Below are 26,947 nucleotides of genomic sequence, written 5' to 3'. Positions count from 1 at the left end.
TTTCAGGGTTTTTGGTAGTTCTGTGAAGAATGTTCTTGGGCTTTATTGGTATTTCATTAAATTTGTAAATTGTTTTTGAGAAATGTGAGTGTGTGATTATATTAATTCGTTTACTTCATCAACTGAGAAGATTTATCTGTGTTGTTGGATTCCTAACAATCATATATTTGTCCATTTGATATCCCATGAATACAAAACACTGTTTTCAGTGTTTTGAAGACTACACAATTTGTTACTGCACAATTAATCACTTATTTTTATTCTTGCACATGGATTTGAAAAGCTTGATCAGGCGTTTTTCACTGCTGATTAGCACCAAAGGGGCAATGGAGGCATAGCCATTGCCCACAAACATCTGGACACACAGGCGAACGGGGTCACTGGTCCAGGATACCCCCGAGAAGGAGTACACAATACAGTCCATCAAGGACAGGAGCACAAAGATACCCATGAGCAGCAGGATGGTGCGGGTGGCCCTGAGCTCTGGGGAGGCTCTTGGAGAAAGCCTGGTGCTGTGAAGGTGCTGGGACTGCCTCCTGTGCCTGCACAGGAGGGTCACCATGTAGGCACTGGAGAGGGCCATGAGGCATAGAAGAAAGACATCCTGGATTATGCCAAGGATGTGCAATGTGTGCCTGGGTAAGCTGTGTAAGATCAAAAGGGAACAGGATTTGCCAACGAACAAAAGACTGTTGGACGTTCCATTTTTAGTAGCAACAGTGGAAAGTAATAAATGAGCAGTCTTGTACAAATTGATGACCCAGAGGAAGATAAAGCCACTCTGGATGTGATGGGAGGAGGTCTGTTTGAACTTAGCCAACCAGGAGCTCCAGGGGCTGAGGGTGATGGCCTGGAGGACACTCAGCTGGCAGGTGGTGCACAGGGAGAGGCCCCGCATCACCTGGTACAAGTAGAAAAGCGCTTTACACTTGAAGTCATCCCATAGCTCCCAAGACTCAAAAACATCTGTGGCCATGACCCCGATGATGATCAGCATCACCAGGTGGATGAGGGCCAAGTGCCCGATGGTGAGGTCGGTGGGCTTGGGTCTGTGCTTGAGAAAGAAGGAGAGAATGTGGAAGAGCAGGAGGAAGGCATTGGCTGAGATCCCAATGCTGATTTCAGAGAGAAAGACATTTTGTACAGCAGGAAAATGTAAATAAATATTTCTTTTACTCATCTTTTGTGGGGTGACAGTCACACAGTAAATGTCTGAGGGAAAAGGAAGCAAAATGGTTGAACACATGAGTTATCTGTTTTGCCAGTCTCGGGCACGTCTACTCTTCTCATAATGATCTGTGCACATGTCAGCCCCTGGGAATGTGTGTCCACCTCACACTCTCTCGGAAGTCAGTCTCTTCCCGGTTCCAGACCTGTCATCCCAAGTAGGTAACTCTCCCCATTGTCTCATCCCAGCAGACCTGGAAAATAAAAGTTCCAATATTGGAAAATTGTTTGTGGTTTTTATGTTTTATGTCTTAAGTCTGTACCAATGAGCTATTTCTCTTTTTATTTGCAAAATTCTGATATCTTTCAGGATACATAATAGTGCTACTTTTGATAAATTCAAATAAATTCAGAAAATTCAAAAATCAACAGTTTTCTTATTTCAGTGCTAGGTTTTTTTGTTTATTTCCATAGTGAATATTTCAGTATACAAGGGACAAGACTGGTTAATGTAGGCTATGAATTTATTTAGTAGTTTTGTATAACTTTTCATAGTTGACTTTAGTTAGTGTTAACTGATTCAGTGACACAGTTCTTAGGACTTGCTTGTACTCCCTCCCTCTCTTCCTACTTCTTTACCTTTCCTTTTGTCTCTTTGTTTTTAGCTTAGGAATGATGTATTTTAAATTTGCAGCAAGAAGGCTTAATACTTCCTGAATAAGAACCTCAATAAATAAATACCGAAAATAAATAGTGGCCATCGGAAATACAATAAATGAGTAGTATAATCACTGGTTTGACACGGGGTGGACAGATGCTGGGTGAGGGGAGGGAGGGAGGTTGCTTTGTCTCCTGTAGCATGAGCATCATTCTTTCTCTCTCAGGATGCACCTGATGTGTAACTACTAGGATGTGTGTCCAGGAGATTGTAATGTGCCTTAGATGAAAGAGCGCGCCTTGTTTGGTCATTTCTGTATAGGTCACCATTGTGCTGAACATAGGAAATAGCTGGTGGGTGATATTGACCATATACAGTGCATGTATATTAGAAACTGTGAGTATATTTAGTGGTAACATGTTCTTCGTGGACATTCTGCCTGGACAATTGTGAAGAGGCCTGTGGAGCAACAGCTGACTGCTAACAGTCAGCATAGGCAAAGTTGGCACCAAAGGGTTGTTAGTGCTATGGTCAGAGATGCTGTGACTTACATGAATTCAAGGAGAATGATGGAAAACTTGAAAAATCTTAGGTGAATGAAAGATATTGACAGGATATGTCTGAGTTAGAATTATATATAGGTCATGCAAGCTGAAACCTGTGAAGTGCAACTTAGGTGCTTGCTTGCCCTTGAGCATTTATGGCATCAATATTTATGGTGCAGCCTGAGAAAAACTAGAAGCAGTGTAATTAATCCTCCTCCAAAGCAAAGCCAGGGACATTACTGAGATCTCGTCACTACAACATTCAGTGCATCGAAGATACTGACCAGGCCATCATGAGTGTTGACTTCCCTGGTCAACAGAGGACAGTCAGAGTGACTTCCTGTCTGTCTAGATCTTTCTCTCCCTCTCTCGTCATCACACAACAGTCTGTCTTTTTAGCAAGAGTGGTCACGTCACACTGTGTGTTCTAAGACATGCATGACAGATGTATACACAAAGGCACAATATATCTACACATCCCATGACATTTCCTGGAATTTCCTCCTAACTAACGGTTTATGGAGTGTTTCTTCCCAATGAAACAGGGAGGGACTTTTTAAATGTCTCAATAATTCTGAGATATAATTCTTCTAAAACTTCTAGTTATGCGGAATAAGGATCCCTCATCATCAATGTATTCTCTTTCTTTGCATTGTCATTTCAGCCTAATTTCCCCCAATTCAACTTTGGAATTTTCTTACTACCTTAAGACATAACTCCATCAATTTGAAATATGATGTTTGAGCCAGGATTAGAAAAAAAGTATTCATGAGAAAATACAGACACTGTTTGGAAAGGAAAGGCTAACTATTCACTACACTGTTGTGATCCAAGATCCCCATTTCCATATAAAGGCTTAAGTTGTTTTTAAAGATAAACTGTAAGGCAGCTTCAAGTGATGGTTTAGCTTTATGAAGATGAAACTATAAAACGGGTAGTAAGTGTTGGATGAAAACCTAAGTTCTTCATCTCCCAGGTAATTGGTACTTATGACAATAGTTTCAGTCTAACGTAAGAAAATCTGTGTTTTCAGAGTTTAAGCACTAAGAAAATCATTTTAGCCAAACAATTGGAAAAATAGAATGAGCTAATTTTATGTGTTGCCAAACTGAAACACCAAGTGTCCGGAGAAGACAGTTACCCACTGTGTAAGACAAGGAACACCCCTGAGCTGCAGAGGGCTGTCGGAGCCCGCATCTCTTCTGAGGCTACTACAAACCTCACTCTAGTTCCATGTTCCCCCCTTTCTAACCCTGCCTGGGAGCCCACCCACCCACGAGTCCCCATCTGTGGAATAAAGAGCCACTTACCAGGAGCACAGCTGAGGGACTCCAGGCACCTGAGAGGACCTGCAGTGCTTTAAGGGAAGGCCGCCCTGAGCTCAGCTCTCTGTGGATGGCGTCTTGGTGTCTGAGAAAGGTGACACGCTGCCTCCGGGCAGGCCAGGACATGGAGTCCCCGGTGGGACACGTCATCTGTCTCCTCATCTTCCTGTATTCTCTCCTGGCTAACAGCCATCTGGGGAGAGCTGTGCTCACAACTCTGCTCTGAGTTCCCTGACACTGTGTGGGGGTCACAGGGGGCTCAGGCCTGCAGACAACACCAAGTTGTCTCATTTTCCTCCAGGCTGTGCAGTGCTCACCTTGGACCCCGGGGGCCCCCTGTGAGTTCCCAAAGGCGGAGAGTCCTCCCCCACAGTGTGTGCAAGGCAGCCTTGTCCCTGCATCCACCTGGACACACAGCACCTGGTTTCTCATGGTCAGTCTGATTTTCATTTCCCTATTGATGAAAGTTGAGCATTTTTGTGTGCCTGGCTATTTACATGTCCTTTAAAACATGACTGTGGAGCTACTTCTCACTTCTAAATTAGATTATTTGACTTTTTTGCTTTGTAGTTTTTTTTTTTAAAGAAATTATGGTTATTGACCCCCTTGTCATATGTGTGCCCTGAACACCGTCTCTGACTCTGTCAGGTGTCTTTTCTGTGCTCATTGCTTGGTTTGCTGTGAAGATCATTTTTAGTTTGATGAAATCATTGTCTTTTGCTTCTGGAGTCTATCAAACTGTTGTCCATTGCTTGTTTTCTTCCAGCAGTTTCGAAGTATTAGAACTTACACTATCTTTGATCCTATTTATGCTAAATTCCACCTATGGTATGCGATAGTATCTAGTTATAGTTTTCCAAATACTCAATTTCCGGACACCATTTAATGAAAAGACCATTTTTTTCCTACAAACCCATTTTGAGCACCTTTGTCAAAGATCAGTTGGCTCAGTGAGTATGTTTTATTCTAGGTGTGTGTTTTATTGCTGTGGCGTTGCACTATAGTAGGAAGCCAGGTAGAACGATGCGTTGTGTTTTTCGTTAAGGACTGCATGGGCTGTCGGGGTCTTTATGCCTCTGTACACATCTAGTAGTGTGTTTTCCTAGCTCTTTCAGATACACCGTTGATATTTTGATGAGAGTGCAGTGAAGGTTACATAACTGTACAGTATGGGCGTTTTAATGATGCCTACTATTTCAAAGCATGAACATTTGGTGTCTTTCTGTTTATGTATCATTGATTTATTGTATCCTAGAGATCTTTTCTCTGTTTGGCTTAATTGATGTTTTTGTAGGTTACTGGAAATGGAATTGGTTTCATGATTGGTTTTACAGATAGTTTTTCCCTGGTGTAAAACACTGCACTGATTTGTACCCTTTAACTCGTTGAATTTATAACAATTTTTGGTGCAGTCTCTATTCCATCATGTCACCCGCAGACCCCCTTGTCTTCCAACCTGGATGACTTTTCTTTTCCTTGGCTAAATTCTCCGGCTGGGACCACTCTGTTTCTGACATAGTTCCACAGGATACTCTTTAAGTCATCTTTGATTTTTCTTTTATTAACATGAAGAAAAATGTTGCTATTTTATTAACACCTTCATTTTCTTTTTTTAAAGATTTATTTTTATTACAAAGATACACAGAGAGGAGGAGAGACAGAGAGGAAGATCTTCCGTCCGATGATTCACTCCCCAAGTGAGTGCAACGGCTGGTGCTGTGCCGATCTGAAGCCGGGAACCAGGAACCTCTTCCAGGTCTCCCTCACGGGTACAGGGTCCTAAAGCTTTGGGCATTGGGCCGTCCTCGACTGCTTTCCCAGGCCACAAGCAGGGAGCTGGATGGGAAGTGGAGCTGCCGGGATTAGAACCGGCGCCCATATGGGATCCCGGGGCTTTCAAGGCGAGGACTTTAGCCGCTAGGCCACGCCGCCGGGCCCAACATCTTTATTTTCACATTCGAGCTTGGCAAAGTTGGAACTCACTATATCCAAAACAGTTCAGTTCATCTTTAGTTTCCTGACATTGACAATATAAACATTACAGCTGGAACAGGATGGAATGTGGCATAATGTGTTACTCACAAAATTGATACAAAAGATAGCTCAAATATGTACAAACACACATTATAATATGGTATCATAACCGAACTGGTCAACATCTCTCTCTACTCATACAAATATAGCTTAAAAATTATGCAAAGAGTTGAAAGATGTTTATTTTCATTCAAAAAACTTTCATCCATGAAAATTTTTTATAATATGTATTTCCATGAACTTTTTGAAAACTTCTTACAATTCCCTTCAGTGTACAGCGAAAATCTGACATTTGTCCTCTTGCGCTACATAGAATACAGCAGTCTTAACCACTGAATGTGCAGAGATCGTCAGACTTAGGAAGTTACGTATAACAAATGAATTTGTAACTTATTTTAAAGCTATTTCAGATTTTGTTTAGGCGCAAAACGTTTTTGAATACCATGCATAGTTTTATTCACAATGTGAATTTCTGAACTGTTTAATTCCCTGCCCATTCTTACACACGTTTCATCTGAACCTGTTAATTTCCTTGTTTACATATAGGAGTGAAGCCATTGCGTCATGCGTTACACTTCTGTATATGACATCTTGGGGAAATCTGTTTTCCAAGGCTGCCACTTTGAACATCTTTATCAACCATATGGAACTTCCAGTTTGTTCACACCCTTGGCAGCATTCTTTTCCATGTTTGCTACTCATCCTTGGAGTTATGAACTGGCATCTCATGTGGCTCTGATTTGAAGTTTTCTGATGGTCAAAATTACTGAGTGTTTAATGAGATTACTGGTCATTTGTATATTGGAAAGTCAGAGAAAGAGAGACAAAGAGAAAGATCTTATTGCTGTGATGGCTGGCACTGAGCCCTTCCAAAGCTTGGAGCTTCTTACAGTCTCCTACATGGGTGCAGGGTCCCAAGGTTTTGAGCCGTCCTCGACTGCTTTCCCAGGCCACAAGCAGGAAGCTGGATGGGAAGTGAGTAAGCTGAGACTTGAACCGGTGTCCATATGGGATCCTGGCACATGTAAGTTGAAGACTTTAGCCACTAGGCTATGGCACCAGACCTTACTTTGCAACACTTACAGTGACTAAAACATTGAAAACACAGGTGCTTTAAGGATATAAGAAAATCAGAACTCTCATGTGGCTGACAGGACATCGGATGCAGCTGCTTTGGAAAACAGTTCCCTAAACAATCAGTCAGAAGTGTGATCCATGACTCTAATACGCCACTCCTAGGGGTTTTCTCATGGAAATGGAACAGTCAAGGTGCACCAAAACTCAGAACCTCTCTGTGAAGGGTGTTCAAAAGTTCACGGAAAATGCACACAATGAAAAAAACAACAATGCTTGATTTTTCAAAAATAGTGTTTGTACCAGAGCAAACACTTTTTTTAAAGATTATTTTTGTTACAAAGTCAGATATAGAGAGAGGAGAAGAGACAGAGAGGAAGATCTTCCGTCTGATGATTCACTCCCCAAGTGACCACAATGGCCAGAGCTGAGCTGATTCAAAGCCAGCAGCCAGGAACTTCCTCCAGGTCTCCCACGCGGGTGCAGGGTCCCAAGGCTTCCTGGGCCATCCTTGACTGCTTTTCCAGGCCACAAGCAGGGAGCTGGATGGGAAGTGGAGCTGCTGGGATTAGAACCGGCGCCCATATGGGATCCTGGTGCGTTCAAGGTGAGGACTTTAGCTGCTAAGCCACTGCACCAGCCCCCCAGAGCAAACTTGTAATTCCATTTCCAGTGAACTTTTTGAAATGCATGTGCACATACTGCCATTTTGTGGGAAATGGTTGCACTGGAGGACATTACAAAGGGCACAAACTTCGTAAGAGAAGTTCTAGAAATGTCTACACACCATGGTAACTAGTTAAACACTGTATTGCAAACCTGAAATTGCATAAGCGGGTAGATGAAGATTTTTAGCTTGTACAAATATGAGAGTTCAAAAGCTTTATGAAAATAAAAATTATGATTTTAAAAACTAAGAATTACTTTTAGAATGTTGTGCATTGACATGAATTTATCTTTTATTTTCCCACCATCCTTATGAGGTCACCATATGTGAGTGTAGGAGGTGTTGACAGGTCTGATCATGATACCCATTTCATATGTGTATGTCCACGAAATTCAAGTATCTCACACACATACACTATTTACAACAATTATCTCCCAAAACTCGAGAGGTGTCAATCACCAGAGGTGGGAAACTTATAACATATACAAAACAATTTACCCTTTTAAAATTTTAAATGCTACCAAAACAAAAAGTCATTTTTTCTGTCGTGTAAGGCCTGTTGTTGGACTTGCCTTGGCTGAAAGCAACTCTTCACCAGTTCTGGTGAAAATGAGGGAATAAAACTAACTTTTTGTAAATGACATAAATATACAGACAAACCTTAAGGATTCCAAAAACAGGAGCTCAAATTTGTAAACAAACTCAGCAAAATGGCAGTGTAAAAATCAATAGTGCTGCCATGAATCAGTCATGTTTTCCACTGTCTGAAAAGAACTCAAGAAAGCAATAACATTTTCAAAAATTATAAAAGCAGTAACATGCATTTCAGCCAACTAACCTTTGAAATATGTGTTAAAAATATGCTTTGGTTAAAGGTCAGTCTGTCTAAAAAATGGTGCTTGCAAATTGAATATCCAACTGCAGATTGTTAGCTATACTCTACTCCTCGCAATGTGCAAGATTCAACAAACAAATGGTCTAAAGAGTAGGGGAAGGTAATTTCCAAGCACACGCGTATTGAGGGGTTAACATCCAGAATACGTAAAGCTTAGTATCGAGAAAGCCAAATAATTTCAAAACTCTCTCTCCCTCTCTCCCATTCAATTAAATGAGAGAGAGACCCGGAACACCCATCAGCTGCAAACACCTGAGCGAGTGTGTGTTGGTGTGCCCAGGTACCCATCTCCAGGACTTAGTGTCAGCCCAAGGGTGCTCCCACACTGCCTCGTTCGTTTCCCCAAGATCTTGCAACAAGACGTCTGATATTACCTGGGTAGAGAAAACAAAAATATAAAGCCATTCAAACTTTTTAAAACATGCAGCGTGAAAGAAAAAACCATCCCACCTTTGGAAACATGCAAAACTAGATTTCTCGTAATTGGTGCTGGCAGGCTGCTGCTCGAGTAACAGCCAGCTCGGTCAGCTGCTGGGCACCAGGGGACACCATCCTTCACTCGTACACTGTCCCCTCATTCTGTTGGTCAGCAGCCACAGTCTGAGCCATCCCTGGTCGGGGCAGCCAGGACACAGCTGGGAAGTGGATCCCCCCAGTCACAGCCCAAGTGAGCCCTGCCTCCTGGGGGCCACACACAGGCTCACAGCACTTCCACTAAACCCACAGTTGGGCAGTCAGCTTTACAGACAAGCTGGCTGAGTAATAGTGTTTCCCGAACATCTAACTTATCTGAATACAGAGAAGTTTTTCTCCTCTAAGCTTCCTTCCTGGTGAACGTAGTCATGAACAGAAAATAGCCAGAGATGAACTTGTCTCACATCTCTGAGGACAATCACCCCTGAAGCCTGGGCTTCCTCAGCCACCAGGAAATCCTGGCTCACACTGCACTGCTCCACCGAGCTCAGTCCTCACACTTCCTGTCCTGGAGGCTGGCCGTGTGGCCATCTGAGGGCATCACCACACACTGCACAGGTCCCTGCCTGTGTGCACAGGTGTGAGCTCATCCCCAGCAGGGTGCACCATGGCAGGCAGGGCTGCGTGTTAGGGTCACACGTGGGCCACAGCAGGGATCACCAGAGGATGAGGATGAGCAAATGAGCTCCAAGGGAAGTTCTCTACATCCACACATATAACGTGTGACAGAGCCTGCAACTAGAGCAGCTTGGACATCACGTAGTCCCTGATTGGTGTGACTTGGAAAGCGGGTGCTGCAGGAGGTAGAGGCTGCAGTGACCAGGGAGCCCCTCCCACTGCAGGAAGAGGACTCTCAGCTTTGGGGAACTCCTGGGGCCACCAGGGGTCTCTGACACCCGAGCAGAGGCTCTACACGGTGGGGATTGGGTTGGGACTCATGTGCTTCAGATCAAAATGACAGAACTTGATGTTATTTACAAAGCTTGGCCCCTTGTGACGCTTACACAATGTCAGGGAACTCAGAGCAGAGTTGTGAGCACAGCTCTCCCCAGATGGCTGTTAGCCAGGAGAGAATACAGGAAGATGAGGAGACAGATGACGTGTCCTACCGGGGACTCCATGTCCTGGCCTGCCCGGAGGCAGCGTGTCACCTTTCTCAGACACCAAGACGCCATCCACAGAGAGCTGAGCTCAGGGCGGCCTTCCCTTAAAGCACTGCAGGTCCTCTCAGGTGCCTGGAGTCCCTCAGCTGTGCTCCTGGTAAGTGGCTCTTTATTCCACAGATGGGGACTCGTGGATGGGTGGGCTCCCAGGCAGGGTGAGAAGATGGACAAGTTGGCCCTTGGGTGAGGTTTGTAGTAGAAGAGATGAGGGCTCTGACAGCCCTCTGCAGCTCAGAGGTGTTCTCTGTGGCTTTTTAATTCAGCAATTCACAAAACTGCTTCATTCATTTAGAACAGTCAAGTAAGAAATTTAGTTACCCATTCATTTCCTTGGATGAAATAACTTTCATTTGTTTGGTATATTAACTCTCAAACCACACATTTTCTAATCATTTAGACTACAATGTGCACACTCATAACCACTCTTACAGTTCCACTAGGCCCTTCCCAGGCACCTCAGTTTTCATCCACTATTATTGGCTTTATAAGTTCATCTTTATGGAACAGAGGCATCATTTAAAACTATTTAAAAATACTGAAAAAATTACCTGCCATAAGGATCTTTGAAGAAATGCTGGGGAAGTTGCCCCTCTCCTCCTTGCACAATGTCCAGTGTTTTCTCATTAATCTTTCTTGTAGTAGCTTCAGATGGAGTCAGTTTTTAGGCTGTGTCTTAAGTCGTAAACTAGAAGATGGAGAAATGAGGCTAAAGTTATCGTAAAAAAATCTCCAATTTTTCCATCTCAGAACACTTTTAAAGATTCATTTTAAAAAGTCCCCCCTTTTCTATCACTGCTAATAAACGCTCTAGGAATCCTTTGTTAGGAGCAATTTCTAGAATAAATGTCATATACCTTGATGTCAACGCTTGGGTTTATACTTTCTTACCCCAGACTAGATGTACTGATTTCCATGACACATGTAGAAGTAGTGACTGACGCTGAACGACGGGGAGCTCGCATGCTCTCACCTGCTGTGTTGCTGATGAGGGAAGCCACGACGGGGAGCTCGCATGCTCTCACCTGCTGTGTTGCTGATGAGGGAAGCCACGACGGGGAGCTCGCATGCTCTCACCTGCTGTGTTGCTGATGAGGGAAGCCACGACGGGGAGCTCGCATGCTCTCACCTGCTGTGTTGCTGATGAGGGAAGCCAGTTCTCAGGTCGGTCCGCTCTCTTCTTGTGGCACCGTGCAGTTCTGTATTTTGCTGTGGGTTGTTTTTGTATTACCGATAATTATTCTGTGGAATGTTTTCTCAGATTACACATAAAGATTGGGTCTAAAATACCCAAGGATCAGTAAGCCCCCTGAGCTATATAACATTTAAGCTTGCATTACTAATTATAATATCTACCCACAGTGCTTACACACACCCTCGAGAAACACTGAAGCCCTGTAGTCCCTCTGTCACAGCTTGACACCGGCGCACAGGCTGCGCGCTCACATTCCTGGCATCATACATTTGTGCTAGTAACGGTCACTTATATTCAAAGCTTATGAAAGAGAACTTCAAAAAAATTTCAAGTTAAATGGAATTAAAAGTTCTTTTTGGCAAAAAAAAAAAAACATTTCAAGATATATACATAGCTTTTTCATAGTATGCCTTTTAATGAAAAATCTAAAGATTTCATATTTAGGGAGTTCAATTTTTTGAAGTCATCTTTCAACTGTTAGATTATTTGGGATATTTGAGGATTTAATATGAAATATGTAAGAACTTCTAAGAACACACAGTGTAAATTTCTAACTTTTCTCACCATCATTTGAAGTGTTACATTAAAATTAAACTATCAAATGATATAATTTAAAAAAACACTACCAGTATATATATTGCCTAGCTTAGGTAAAATAGGTACAATCACGAGGTAACATTTTGAACACAGGAAACACTGCTCAGGGATGGGGTCCTGGCCTACCATTAGACGCACAGAAACAGGTGAGTGGTGAGACGAACATTTCCTATTTTCTGAGCATTGCACAGCACCACACCCAGTCTTGCTGAATGAATGGACTGAGAATATGATGATGTCATTGTTTCATGGATTTCAGAAAAGCTTAATGTTACTATGGAATTTACAATGACTACAGTGGAAAGTTTCCAAGACTGAGACCTTGCTTCCACATCATCTCACTGTTAAATGTTAAACAACAAAGGGGCTTGAACAGTTCAGCTCCTCCTTAGCAACTCATACTGTCAAACCACTGTCTTCTTTCTGTGAATGAAATTCAGCCCGACATGCTGGCTTTTCAGATAATATATGAAAATGTATTCACGGGAGGATTTTTTACCATACATCAGATTTATAAGGTTTGAGTCAAAGTAGATAGCTATATTGCAGTGGGAAAATAACCCAGAAAGAAATTATAACCTATTTCTCTAGCATAAAATCAAGTCCATGCACTTCCGGAGGACGGAGGGCTCAGGCCCACAGCAGAACCCCTGTCTGGTTGAGGCCAAGTTCATCCACCTCTCTGGACTAAGGAATATGGACTCCTGATTCTACACACCAGTGCAAGAAGAAACCAGGGGACAAAGGTTACAGAGATGCCACTGGGGTGGTGCTCCCCGAGCCAGGGACGGGGCAGGCAGAGCCGGAAAGGGCTGCACTCTTTCAGGGATGTTTGTGAGGTAGATACGCATTGCAGAGTGGCAGCAGCTGCCATGCCCACAGAGATGGCTGTTTGCCAGGCATACTGCCCGCTTCATGCGTTTCCCTAATACCGTGCAGCATACAGTGCCGCGAATAATGCTGACACATGCTTACAGGCAACGGGCTTACAAAGGTCACACTTCAGGGGCCCGGCGGCGTGGTCTAGCGGCTGAGGTCCTCGCCTTGAAAGCCCCGGGATCCCATATGGGCGCCGGTTCTAATCCCGGCAGCTCCACTTCCCATCCAGCTCCCTGCTTGTGGCCTGGGAAAGCAGTTGAGGACGGCCCAATGCTTTGGGACACTGCACCCGCGTGGGAGACCCGGAAGAGGTTCCAGGTTCCCGGCATCGGATCGGCGCGCATCGGCCCGTTGCGGCTCACTTGGGGAGTGAATCATCGGACGGAAGATCTTCCTCTCTGTCTCTCCTCCTCTGTGTATATCTGGCTGTAATAAAATGAATAAATCTTTAAAAAAAAACAAAAAAAAAAAAAACAAAAAAAAACAAAAAAAAAAGTCACACTTCAGTAAGACAGATCACGGACTAAAATCCAGAGCCCACACTAATCAGTATTTGGTGTCTTCCATATTAAGAATATTTGTCTGCAATTGAATAAATCAAAACTAACAGCAAGAGAAATAACTGTAAGAGTGGATATGCCGTGAACACTTATTGATTAGGAGGTCTAATTTCTACTTTCCTAAATTTCTTATTTCAATTTACTAAATTATTACAGCACTCTTATTAAGGATCTATGAACATGAGTTAATATAACATAGAAATCAGCAAATCTTTCACACAGTGGCGATTGTGTTGGCCAGGTCCTGTGGGAAACTAGCAATGGGACTTGTTATCAACTCATGATGGGCAGGGTGTGGTGCTAGGAACATAGTAGCTTCTGGGTCAACTTGAGGGAGACTGCAATGCTCTGTGGTGATAAAGGGTGCGTTGGGATTGATCCAAATACCTTCCTAAGGGGATAGTTGCAGTTGAAACTAATGGAGTTCGCACCTTGTGATGTTACTTTACTTTTTCCTCAGACATTGACTACGTGCTTGTCTCCCCTAAAGGATGAATGAAAGTCATATAAACTCCAGGTTTATTGTTATAAGAAATGGATTTTTCTTTCTAATCAGCAATGGGATTGCAGCTAACACATTCCTACTTCTCTCCCACTTGGTCTTGTTCTTTCTCAAGCTAAAGGCCAAGCCACCGACCTCACCACTGGGCACTTGGCCCTCATTCACCTGCTGATGCTGACCATCATACATCATAGCCACAGATGACTTTGAGTCCCAGAATCTCTGGGATGACATCACATGTAAAGCAGTCATCTTCTCCTACCAAGTGATGCGGGGCCTCTCCCTGTGCCATGCCTGCTAGCTGAGTGTCCTCTAGGCCATCACCCTCAGTCCCAGGAGCTCCAGGTTGACCAAATTCAAACGGACATCCTCCCATCACAGTGCAAGTACCTTTTTATTCTTCCGGGTCTTCAATTTGTCCTTGAGTGCTTGCTTCTTAAACTCCATTGTTGCCAACACAAATCGTACATCCAGGAGTATTATGTGAGAAGTGATTGCTTCCTTCACCCCAGTGCAACAGGGAGTCCTAACAGCACGAATTTGCTCCTGAAGGATAATCAGCCTTCTTGATGAGTTCTAAGAACTCCTGGCTGTGTACTTTTTGTTCTCCTAGTCTGCCCATTTGCCTTTCCTTTCCCTTCTATGGTGTGACCTGTCCTAGTGAGAGCTCTTTCAGAACTTTATATGATTTTTCCTCTGACCTACATCATTATATTCAAAAGCTAAAATCCCTTCGAAGACAGTTGGCTTTCTCTGGTGTGGAAAATGTGATTTGGTGACTTGGTAATATGACGAGAGCAGGTGCCATCTGTGCCACCCTCTGACCTCCTGCACTGCGCTGTGCCAGTCAGGACTGTGCGTGAGGAGGCATGGGTTGGGAGATGCTGCCAGGAGCACTTTTATCTTCTTAAATGCTCTCCTCTACCAGGACATTGCCTGGAAAACTCAATGCACCAATATAAATCATTACTTTTACTTACATTCCTTCCCTGTTTACATTATAAAAAACCTAAGGTGTGGGTATCTAACATACGTGTTCCAACAGGAGCAGCAGGGTAAACGGGATGAGGTGGAGACAGCCGAGTGAGGGGACTTGTGTCTGGGCGTGCCCCTGAATGCTTCCAAATGTGTCATTTTCCTTGCTCAACAAACAGAACAGGAAAAGCTTTCCAACTCCTTCTGCACAATCTCCCTTAAAGGAAAAATAAGGCTTATCCAGAAGTCTTGACTAATGATCCACCTAACGTGATTTCCTGATGAAATCCCAGTAGTGTGGCATTGCCCTTCTAAATTCTGAGTAACCCGAAGGCACGTACGCCTTGGTCACAGTAGAGCAACGAGTGGACAAGCCCCTAGATCAGTTTTACACTATTATATATTTGCAAAGTTCATTTATTTATTGGAAATGCAGAGTTATTGAGCAGGGGAAGAGACAGAGAATTTCCATCCTATCACTTTAACTTCCATTGCCGTCTTCTAAAATTGTTGTAATACATATTAAATACCATTATTTAAACTAAAATACGATCAGTGTAGTTTGCCAAGGCGAGGTGAAACAGTTACTAGAGGATGGCATTTTCAGTTCAGGAAAGAGGCGGCTGACTATTCACAGCTTGTAATTAATGGAGGCACAGGACCCATGATTAACAGAAACAGGAGGGTGCCAAGACAAATGCTTGCCTGCATTCTCTGAGCACGTTACAGGACCTAAGCTTATCTTGTTAAATGTATTTATTGGAGAGGACTGCGTCATTTATTTGACCAGATCTTTGAGAAAAGGTTAACATTCAAAAATGCTGCTATGGAACTCCCACTGCAAACTGGAAATTTCCGAGGTTCATACCAAGATCCCCTATCTCTGAATTGCTATGAAAGGTATTGGTGTTTAAGCACTCAGCTTCTCCAAGAAACTCAAAGGATACAGGTCAACAGGATACTTCGCTGTGGATTCAGGGAAGCCAGACACAGAGAAGTATATTCCTGGGTTTCTTTACAATATTTAGGGCACATAGTTGTAAGCTGGGCAACAAAGTCCATAGCTACATTGCACAGGGGACCACCAGTAGGTCATAACCAAATGCTCCAACATGACTTCAACAAATACAACACAAGCGCTTTCCGCAGTGAGGAGACATCAACACCTGGTTCCCATGGAGATCCACCTGTGTGTTGGAGATAGAGGAAGTGGCCACTCATTTCTGTAGATAGCAATGCCTGTCTAAGTACACTGGGAAAGTGTTTGCTGCCATTTCCATATGCCAGGCAGTAGAGAGAGAAGAGATTGGAACAGGTATTTTCAGAGCCTCCTATTGGTGTTCATCTTCCCCTGTTTCTTTACACAGGGTCAGAGCTGGAAAGTGAATGGATTACGCTGTCTCAAGGCAGGATCGTGAGGAAGAAACACCTTAAGAACAATAATAGCTGGGCCCGGTGGCGTGGCCTAGTGGCTAAAGTCCTCACCTTGAACGCACCGGGATCTCATATGGGTGCCGGTTCTAATCCTGGCAGCTCCACTTCCCATCCAGCTCCCTGCCTGTGGCCTGGGAAAGCAGTTGGGGACGGCCCAATGCCTTGGGACCCTGCACCCATGTGGGAGACCTGGAGGAGGTTCCTGGTTCCTGACTTCGGATCAGCGCAGCACCGGCCATTGCATTCACTTGGGGAGTGAATCATCAGATGGAAGATCTTCCTGTCTCTCCTCTCTGTAAATCTGACTTTGTAATAAAAAAAAAAAATAAATCTTAAAGAACAATAGCTACAATTTCCACAGAGGCCATTGTTCTCCATAACCAGGCCCATCTCACATATTTGCCTGGCATACCTTCACACAAAGCATCTCTAGTCACATGCTCACCAGTATTTACGGAGAGTCTCCTGGGGCTCACACATCAAGTGACAGCTACAGACCACACGCTGAGTCAGTGTGCGAGCACAATGTCTTCAGAAGCAGCATTGGTCTCTGCTGTGATACAAATGTTCTCTGGAAAGAAATGAACCAAAATAAGCCTAATGGTGGGTGAGATAAGACTACATGCATGGACATACCCTAGACACACACTGCGTATGGGGGACTATTTTCCAATTCCCTGAAATGCATATTGGAGTTCATTACATATTATAACATTCCCAGTACGGATGCAGGACTTACCTGAATTTTGCAGACCTAAAGGGAAATAAGTCATTGCTCTTGACTTGGAGAAACTAAAAATAGGGAGAATGAGCAAGGGAACCCCTTTCAAGTACGGGCAGTTTGACAGTTCAGATCCTGGGGCAGTCCAGAAGTGGGACATTTGATCAAATCAAACTTGGTATGAATAGAGACAGCACTAGGGCGACTTCTGGCAGTGTATGAGCTAGACTGCAGGACGCCCAGGTGACAACTGCAGTGGAATTGATCCACATACCTTCAGAAAGGCAGTAGTTGTGGCTGAAACTAGAAGAAAGAGGTAATAATTGGGATGAATAGTTTCTCATTCTTTCTCCTTAGACATTAAATATATTTTTGCACCAAGAACATGAGTAAAACAAGTATATTTTCTAGCATTAAGGCAGAAAAAATTTCATTTTCTCAGAAATTGGCATTGGCATTGGCATTCCAGCCAATGCCTTCTTTCTGCTCTTCTACGTCCTCTCATTCTTTCTCAAGTACAAGCTCAAGCCCACCGACCTCACCATCGGGCACTTGGCCCTCATCCACCTGGTGGTGACCATGAGGGTCATAGCCACAGATATTTTTGAATTCTGAGAGATGTGGAATGACATCACATGTAAATCAGGTTTTTACTTGTACCTGGTGCTGCGGGGCCTCTCCCTGTGCACCACCTCCCTGCTCAGTGTCCTGCAGGCCATCACCCTCAGCCCCAGGAGCTCCCGGTTCAGTCCTCATTTTTATTGATGCAGAGGCCTGAAGGCATGGACTGCTCCGGGCATCAGCCACAGTGTGCACAGGACCGTACCTGTGTGCAGAGCTGGAAGCTCAGCTCATCGACGGAGACGAGCTGCAGTTTCATGTCACGTGTCCGGCCCCAGCAAGCATCACTAGAGAACACAAAAATGACATGGGTTCCAAAAGAACTTTGCTGCCTTTCCCCATACCTTTAAGAAGTTTTTATCTGTCTTTATCTGAGATACAACTTGAAATCTGAAACAAATCTTAGATATCATGTATTAGGAATATCACTCAAAGAGCAGGTGTTACATGAGGTAGAAGATGTAGTGGCCAGCTGCCCCTCTCACTTTAGGAAGAGGACTCAGCCTGTGGGTACTCCAGGAAGGCCGTCCCAGGCCTGAGCAGAAGCCCTGCTCACTGGGGACTGAGTTGGGACTCAGGTGCTCTCGGGATCAAAATGAGAGAACATGGAGTTATCTACAGAGCTGGGTCCCTCCTGATCCTCACACATGTGTCAGAGAACTCAGAGGAAAGTTTTGAGCATGGCCCTCCCCAGATGGCTGTTATCCAGGAGGGATTACAGGAAGATGAGGAGACAGGTGGCATGTTCCTCTGGGGACACACTGTCCTGGGCTCCCCAGCGTGATCTTGTCGCCTTTCTCAGACACCAAGACGCCATCCACAGAGAGCTGAGCTCAGGGCGGCCTTTCCTTAAAGAGGCTGCAGGTTCCTCTCAGGTGCCTGGACTCCCACTGTCCTGGTAAGTGGCTCTTTATTGCACAGATGGGGACTCTGGGTTGGGTGGCCTCTGGTCAGAGTGTGAAGGGGCAAGACCGGGGGTGGGGTTGTATATCCTCAGAAGAAACGTAGGCTCTCACAGACCTCCACTACAAGTGTTCTGGGCAGCACAATGGGGAATGTATCTTGGGAATGTTTGTCGTCTTTGGCAACTCACAACATCCGTCCATTTTTCATGTAAAACAGTTACTTTTAGTTGCTCATTTCTTTGAATGAAATGGTTTTTGTTCGTATAAACCCCCCAAAGATGACATTTTCTAAACATTTTAGACTAAAACTTCACTCCTACTGCTCGACTTCACTTTACAGTCTGAATTGAAGCTGACCTGCACAAGGGAACTCCAGGACTTCATCAAAGCAGAACAAAAGGGTTAAGTATATTGTCACATGTTAAAATTGATGTATATTTTTCCATCATGTGCATATTAATGAACATCTCTAAGACCCTTTACATATGCAATGTTTTAAAAATATTTTAAAAATCAAAATGTTCAATATTTTGAAGTTCTCAGCTATTGCAAAGAAGATTAGTAAACAGAAGTTTACCTTTTATCAAGTTTTAATTTTCTCCTCAGTCTTTTAAAGTTATGTCTGTTAAATGTTATTACGGTAAAGCAGCAGAGGTAATATGTCCTAACTTAAGTGATACTGACACACAGCAAATAGGTGTGCAGAGCAGATTGGACCACACAGAGCAGGTGCATGAGGGGAACACAGGACCAACAGGATGATGACAGCACTGTCCTCTTTTCACCTGAACATACCAAAGGATCAAACCTTATCTTGCTTAATAGTTCAGTGGAGAGGAGTATGCCATCTGGCCAATATTTAAACTTAACTTGAAAAACACTGCTAAGGAATTTCCATTATAAAAAATAGAAAATTTCCCAAAGTTGGAGCACCTTTCCAAATAGTCTCTGTATTGTTAAATGCTAAACAGCAGTGGGTCTGAAACAGTTCAGCTAAGCAACTCAAATATGGAACCACCATACTCATTTGCTGTGGGTACAATTTAATCTGATTCTTGATTTTCACACGATAAACGCATAAAAATGGATTATTGTGATGTAATCTCAATATCATACACATCATCATTTGTAAGGTTTGAAACTAAGTAAACTGCTATGTTACACAGGGGACTCATTCCATTCCTACTTCCTACCAAGTTCTCCAGCCTAAATTGAACACTTGGGCCCCAGGCACTCCTGACCCGAGGACGACATGAAGGCTCAGGGTCCCGTGGAGAGCCAGCTGCTGAGCCCAAGAACTGCCCCATCATTTCAGCAGCACAGAACCATCCTCTGCTGAGACCGATCAGATTCACTGAGGCTTCAAAGCCAGGAAGGAAGAGGAGAAACTGCCACACAGAGGCTGTCCAGAGGCTGCTGCTGTGGGTTCACTTCCCTGGCTCCTGCAGGCAGGGGTAGAGCCTGCTGCTCTGGGGTTCACTTCCCTGGCTCCTGCAGGCAGGGGCAGAGCCTGCTGCTGTGGGGTTCACTTCCCTGGCTCCTGCAGGCAGCGGGACAGAGGCTGCTGCTGTGGGGTTCACTTCCCTGGATCATCACGCAGGGACAGAGCTGGCAATTATGAAAGGACTGCCCCCTCTCAGAGATGCTCATGAGGAAGACATCATAACATCAACAGCTGTGATTTCCACAGCAATCACTGTTTGCCAGGCATGACCCTGGACCACACATTCACCTGTTATCCTGGCATGCACAGCATCTCTATTAATCATGTACTTACCCACAGCTACAGATCCTTGGGGCTCAGACAGTAAAACGGACAGCAAAAGGTCACAGAGTTAGTAGAATACAGATTTAACTTCTGAGTCTGCACTAGCCAGCATTTAGTCTCTTATGAAGAATATTTGTCTGGAAGTAAATAAAGCAAAATAAAATTACAGATAGACAACGATTCTCGTGGGCACCACTGACACGTACTGCATATGTGGGCCTGGATTCTACTGCCCTAAAATTCCCATTTGAATTCACCCCAAATTATGGAACTCTAACTTGCCAGAACTGTATCAGGATTTTTGCAGATAAAAGTTACCTGCCCTGATTTGAAAACTAAAAACAGTTTCAGGCAATTATTTTCATATGACAATTTATTTGTCCAGGTATGTTGGAGTCCAGCAAGGGGATGTATTTTACAGTCACAAGTGGCATCTAGTTTCCATCAGATTGTGAGTTCATCATTCCCAGGTTGAAACAGTGCATCGGGATATATTTACACATCTTTCTGAGGAAGCAGTAGTTCTTCAAACGGACAAATGAGTTAATTATTATGAAAAGTAATTTTCTTGCATTTTTGTTTATTACATGTCTGTAGTCCTCCAAAAAGATGAGTAAAATATATTTTTTTTCTCATTTTTTTACCGTAAGCAATGCTTTTTCTTCTGAAATCAGCATTGGGATTCCAGCCAATGCCATCCTTCTGCTCTTCCACATCCTCATGTTCTTGCTCAAGCACAGACCCAAGCCCACCGACCTCACCATCGGGCACTTGGCCCTCATCCACCTGGTGATGTTGGTCATCATACGGATCATAGCCACAGATGACTTTGAGTCCCAGAATCTATGGAATGACATCACATGTAAAGCAGTCATCTTCTCCTACCAGGTGATGCGGGGCCTCTCCCTGTGCACCACCTGCCAGCTGAGTGTCCTCCAGGCCATTACCCTCAGCCCCTGGAGCTCCTGGTTGGCCAAGTTCAAACAGACCTCCTCCCATCACATCCTGTGTGGCTTCTTCTTCCTCTGGGTCTTCAATTTGTCCATGAGTGCTCGTTTTTTAACCTCCATTGTTGCAACCACACATTGTATGTCCTGGAGTCATATGTTTGTCACTAACTCCTGCTGTCTTTGGCCCCTGAACTACTTACCCAGGCACACATTTTCCATGTTGGGGATCTTCCGGGACATCATCTTCACAGGGTTCATGGCCTTCCTGAGTGTTTACATTGTGACCCTCCTGTGCAGGCACAAGAGGCAGTCCCAGCACCTTCACAGCACCAGGCTTTCTCCAAGAGCCTCCCCAGAGCTCAGGGCCACCCGCACCATCTTGCTGCTCATGGCCGTGTTTGTTCTGCTGTACATGATGGACTGCACTTTGTATACTTTTTCAGGGATGTGGAGGACCACTGACCCTGTCCGCCTGTGTGTCCAGGTGATGGTTGGCAATGGTTATGCCACCATTGCTCCATTGGTGCTCATCAGTAGTGAAAAACAAATAATCACCTTTTTCAAAACTATGTGAGAGTAGGAGACCAAGCATTTGATTATTCATTAGAAAATAGTACAGCCTTACATGAACATGTACTTTACTCCAAAATTATCCCAATTGTACACAAGATGTGCCCTCTGGGGCCACTGAAATTTGTGGAGCCAACATTTTTTTTCTGTAAAACTATTTACTTTGTCATGTTAACAAGTAAATAATAGATCATTTCATCTATAATAACTACTACTGGGGAAGCTCTAGGGGTTCAATGCAAATCAGATATGTAATAAATACAGCTTGTACTGTGTTTTCACTTAGAAGTTAAACATAGGTGAGATTTTGGACATGGGGTCTGAGCACATGCAGGAGAGCACACAGAAACCATTGTGGAAGAGATTGTTGTTACACTCACAGGATCCATTGCCCTTGTGAGTGGACGGGCACAAGGTTCAAGAATGGCATGAGGGGACACTACCCTCCCCGCTGTAGCCTCAGTGGAACCATGCTCACCTGAGTTGAGACAACGCTTGGAGAGTGTGAGGTCCAGCACACACTGCCTCGCATTAGGGACACAGAGAAGCACACTTGGGTTGTCATCAAAACACAGGTCACTTTCACCATTGTGGCCTCACTTGAGCTTCTCAGTGGGTTCAAGACAACACTCTTGTGCTGGGATCTGTGGGGGACACGAAGGTGTGAAGAGTATTGTTCCATTGCAGGCAGGGTCGCAAGGAATTTTCCACTGTATGGCAGGGCCCTGGGATGTCTCTACAACCACCTGCATGCAGCCCCACCTTCCTTTGCATGCACACCGGACCACCCTGCGGTCCAAGGGACCTGTATTTAGGGTTTTCATTCTTTCCTTGATCTTTAGGTTCTCCTTTTCTTTGTGATACAAGATTGAGTTGTAGAATAAGAATTGTAGTAGGAACTTCTATTGTTTTTAGGTGAAACAAATGGCAGAATTATTCTTGGATACACCCATTTCCATGAGTCTGTGCCAGGGCTTATGATTGCTTCTGTATAAATAAACAGGACAGCTTTCTCGCATTGTCCATTATGATCCTGGAATTGCAGTGGTCTGTTTTGTTCCTCTTTGAGCCTCATCTACACACCCTCCTCAAGTTCCGAACTCAGCTGGAGCTGGACTCCGGCACTCTTGGGTCTTTTCAGCTGAGTAAGCATCCCACACTGATATCCTCAGATTGTTTATTTTGGAAAACATAAGCCTCACTGTCACTGTTGGGATCACACACATCTAACCTGCTGGGGTTGCTCTGATGCATTGATACCACGAACTGAAAGCTGTGATATCAAAGCTGGGACAACGTATGTTGTTGTGAAAAAAGGCCATGTCCTGGTCATGCAGCAATCTCCGTATGTCTGACTGAGTTTGAGTCACACCAATAAAGTGCTTTGATGCTCAGGAGATGAAATAGCAGAGAACAACTAAAAGGATTTTGGGAAAACCTCAGCCATTTGTGAATGAATCAGTGCACTTCTAAAAGAAGTCAAGAGACACATGGGAAATCAGAGGATGTGTAGAACCAAACCAAAGTGTTACTTTGGGTGACATTTGTGTGACATTGCATAAAATGAAATATGCCTCAAAAAGGAATGAAATATGCAGTAGTAAATGGTATTCTAGCCAAGAGTGGTCTCTAAACGGTTGTCTGAAGTGTTACTTTCAGAAACTGAAACACAGAAGATTCAGCAAGTAAATGTTAAAAGATGAAAATAGTTACACAATAAGTAGGCAGAAAAGCACCAGGCAACACTCAGTGCTAAGGAAGAGGCACCACCATGAGGTACATCTCACTATAGTCATTACCAAAGAAACGTAAAGGGACTATGTGGTGTCACAGCAGGTAGAACTATTGCCACCGCAATGCCAGCGGCACATGTGGGCACTGATTCATGACCTGGCTGCTCCACTTCTGATCAGCTCCCTGCTAAGGCACCTGGGAAAGCAGCAAAACATGGCCCCATACTTGGTCCCTTGCTACCCATGTGGGAGACTAGGATGAAGCTCATGACTCTTGGATTTGACCTTGGCTGTTGCAGCAATCTGGGAAATGAACCAGCAGATAGGAAAACTTTTTTTGTCTCCATCTCTCCCTTTCAAATAAATAAATTTTTATAATGTAATTAAAAATGGTCAGCTATTTTGCTGTAAAATAAATGTACTGTCAACAATCTTTACCATGAGACCTGAGACACTGATCAAAGACAATGAAGGGAATACAGAGCGATGGAAAGATTTTCCGTGCTTATTACTTGGAAAAGTATGTTTTAAAAGTCCACATTACACAAACAGAGTCACTGAATGTAACCTGCAAATACAAAAGACAGATTTCAGAGAACTACAAAGAAAAACAACCTATCATGAAAGACCCCAAAACAAAATCAGTATTGAGCTTGAACAAAGTAAGAAGCATCACATTGCCAGGCTTCCAAATACACTATAAAACTACGCTAACTAAAGCAGCACAAAGTATTAGCACCAAGAAAAAAAACAAAACACATAGATCATGGAACCTGAGTTGCTAGAATTAGACATTCACACCTACAACTCCAGCATCCTGTTAGGAATGTAAGTTTGTTTTCCTCTGTGAAAACAGAAGTTCCTCTATAAACTAAGAATGTAAGTTTGTTTTCCTCTGAAAACACAAGTTCCTCTATAAACTAAAACCAGAGCTACCCTATAGTGGGACCCAGCAATCCTACTATTTGCTGTTGGGGCCACTACCTGGGAATATGCCAAAATTGCTCATATGTGCAGGGCACCTGTGGCTTGGCACACTGAACTGCCTGGCTCAGCTTCACTGAGTCAGGAAACGGTGGGTAGCACTCTACCCCAATCCTGCCCCATCTCTATAGCCACCTGGCTGCACCTGCAGGGCCCACTATCAGACACCCTTCTCTGCCTGCACAGTTTGGCCCTTATTCCTATTGGTTTGTGCTGTTGTCTGACACCTTGCCAAGCACCTACTGAACTGCTTCCACCTAGCAACCCAAACCCTATATAACCATTACATGATCTAATAAAGGTGGATTGAGTGTTCTACAACTGGCCTCTCGGGGTCTGTTTGAGACTGCATTGCCACACCTGCCCCAGCTGTTCAGTGGACCTCTCTGCTTGGCTGGAGCCTAGGAAGACACTCCTCGCCCAGCAGGATCGAGCCCACACTAGTTATATATCCAAGAGTTATATATCCAAGAGAAATGAAATCAAAACTTGTCCAAGAGATATATATATGATAGGGCTTATTATAGTAATCTCACAATAGCCAAGATATGGAAACAACATGTTTGTGAACAGATAAATGGTAAAGAAATGTGCGTGGAAACAACAAAATGTTCTTCAGTTAATGGATAAAATCTCTCCCCTCCATACAAACACCCTTCCTGCTTTCATTAATTTTGCTGCAATGATATCCTGCTTGTCACTGTTTTATTGGAGATACTGTAGCTGCTGGGGTACGTATCTCAGAAAAATTTATAAAATTAAATCTGGGACAAAGTATATAGTCATGAGAAAACACTGGTGCATGTTTTTTGGAAAGAGAGGTTATTATGTCTATAGTCCAATGTCATTAGCAAAAGCTGTAAAGACATACAGTGAGATCCAAGAGCGATCCTGACAGCCTCTTAACAGGAGGTCATATGCACAGAGCAGGGGGGTACCCCAGAGTGGAACAGGAGGACAGGAGGAGGCTTGCATCCTAATCCCAGAGACTCCCGGTACCTAACCAAGGACTATCAGTATGGGCACCAAAGATTGTATCCTAACTGCCAAGGAGATCACAGGGAATTGGAGTGCCCTCATAGGCCAAAAACTCTGAGGTCAACCATTCCCTATCCGGTCTCCCTCACAGGATGGAAGAAACTCAGATCCTTCCTCACAGGATCTAATGTCAACAGAACAACAGCCAGGAGCCCTGAGCAGTCTTCAGAAACAGAAGAACAGTAAACTTCCTTCGGGACTCAGGAAAGGAGCTTTCTCTGGTCCTAACTTAGTTCCAACTTTGGCTCCCCACCCTCTCTTGCAATGATCATCAGGGTGGCTCCAGAGTCCTCAAAATTAGATCAGATAGAGACCAATAAGGAAAGCTTAGAGCAGATAGGAAAGAGTCAGCTTGGACTCACATATACCTTGCTAGGTAGGACATAAAGATTAGTTACTCCTCACTAAGGTATTGAAGATTTTTCTGCACACCCCTCTTAAAACTGTCTTGCTCCTCAATCGTTAACATACGGCATGTTAGAGTTATAAGCCAGTTTGGACTATCCTAAAATTCACCAAGTTCAGTAAAAATTATGCTTCAATACAATAAATTGCTAAATATAAAAATGAAAATAGACACAAGACAGCTGAATAGTACCCTACAGCCATTTTAAGGTGTATAGCAGCCAGTTGTGTATAAACTAAAATTGAAATGTCAATGAAGCAGTCAGGACATGGTTAAGAACTTGCATTTTCTAACATATTGGTCACTCAATACCATGCCAATACCATGTCATCATTACAATCATGTTGTAAATTGTTGAAACTGTGTAGAGGCTTTTCATTGGAGAGGATGATATTCTGCCAGCTCTACTTTCAGACCAGAGATGGTCTCCCCAAGAAACTGTTGAATTTATCTGTACAACAAGATGCTGGACTCTCTGCATGGTCTATGCCCACAATGAAGGAATCATGACTGGATATGAACTGTACTACTATAATAATATGGAGGAATTCAATATGGGAGGAGGGCTTTTTGGAGGGGTTGGGGGAATCCCAGAGTCTATGAAACTGTCATAAAACGAAATAAAAAAAATGCTTCTGAAACACAAAAACATAAAAAATTTTTCTAAATTTTTAAAAAATTCTCTATGTATTTGAATATATAAAGTAAAGGGCCTTATTAAATAATATTTTCAATTTATTTATGAAGATATGAGATGCAAAACTAAGTATGCTTAATGAAACTCTGGCGTTAACCTCACCCCTCCATGAATGAGCACATGACTAATTTGTGAACCTGAAACAACTAAGGTAACACAGCAATGTGCACTCTGAGAATTGTCATGGCTCAACCCACTTATGAATGAATGGGAACCTACATTCATTTAGTCATTGCTTTGAAAAAGATTCATTTCTCTTGCAAGTCATAATTACAGAGAACGAGCGAAACAGAGGTCTTTCATGTGCTGGTCACTTCCCAAATGGCTGCAATGACCAGGGCTGAGCTGATAGAAGTTGGAAGCTTCGTCCAGGTCTCCCACTTTGGTTCAGGGGCCTAAAGAATTTCCTTTCC

The 26,947-nt window shown here is 43.6% G+C and overlaps 2 protein-coding genes across 2 annotated transcripts; one reads left to right on the top strand and one right to left on the bottom strand.

Annotated features, from left to right (window-relative positions):
• Window positions 1–247: 247 nt before the first annotated feature.
• Window positions 248–1,180, bottom strand: LOC101536408 (vomeronasal type-1 receptor 94-like). The gene has a single exon (XM_004581682.2). The coding sequence runs from the start codon at window positions 1,178–1,180 to the stop codon at window positions 248–250; it is 933 nt and encodes a 310-aa protein (XP_004581739.2).
• Window positions 1,181–20,765: 19,585 nt separating this feature from the next.
• LOC101536659 (vomeronasal type-1 receptor 90-like) lies at window positions 20,766–21,680 on the top strand. Its single transcript, XM_012925929.2, has one exon. It carries the CDS (start codon window positions 20,766–20,768, stop codon window positions 21,678–21,680), a length of 915 nt encoding a protein of 304 aa, XP_012781383.2.
• The last annotated feature ends 5,267 nt before the right edge of the window (window positions 21,681–26,947 follow it).

The sequence above is a fragment of the Ochotona princeps genome, chromosome 21, assembly GCF_030435755.1.
Source record: "Ochotona princeps isolate mOchPri1 chromosome 21, mOchPri1.hap1, whole genome shotgun sequence".
Classification (NCBI taxonomy): Eukaryota; Metazoa; Chordata; class Mammalia; order Lagomorpha; family Ochotonidae; genus Ochotona; species Ochotona princeps.
The sequence above is the reverse complement of the archived record's forward strand: the minus strand, read 5'-3'. Positions and strand labels throughout refer to the sequence as shown.

Excerpts from the sequence above, each read along its gene's own strand:
- LOC101536408 (XM_004581682.2), bottom strand. The coding sequence starts at position 1,180 with ATGAGTAAAAGAAATATTTATTTACATTTTCCTGCTGTACAAAATGTC.
- LOC101536659 (XM_012925929.2), top strand. The coding sequence starts at position 20,766 with ATGAGTAAAATATATTTTTTTTCTCATTTTTTTACCGTAAGCAATGCT.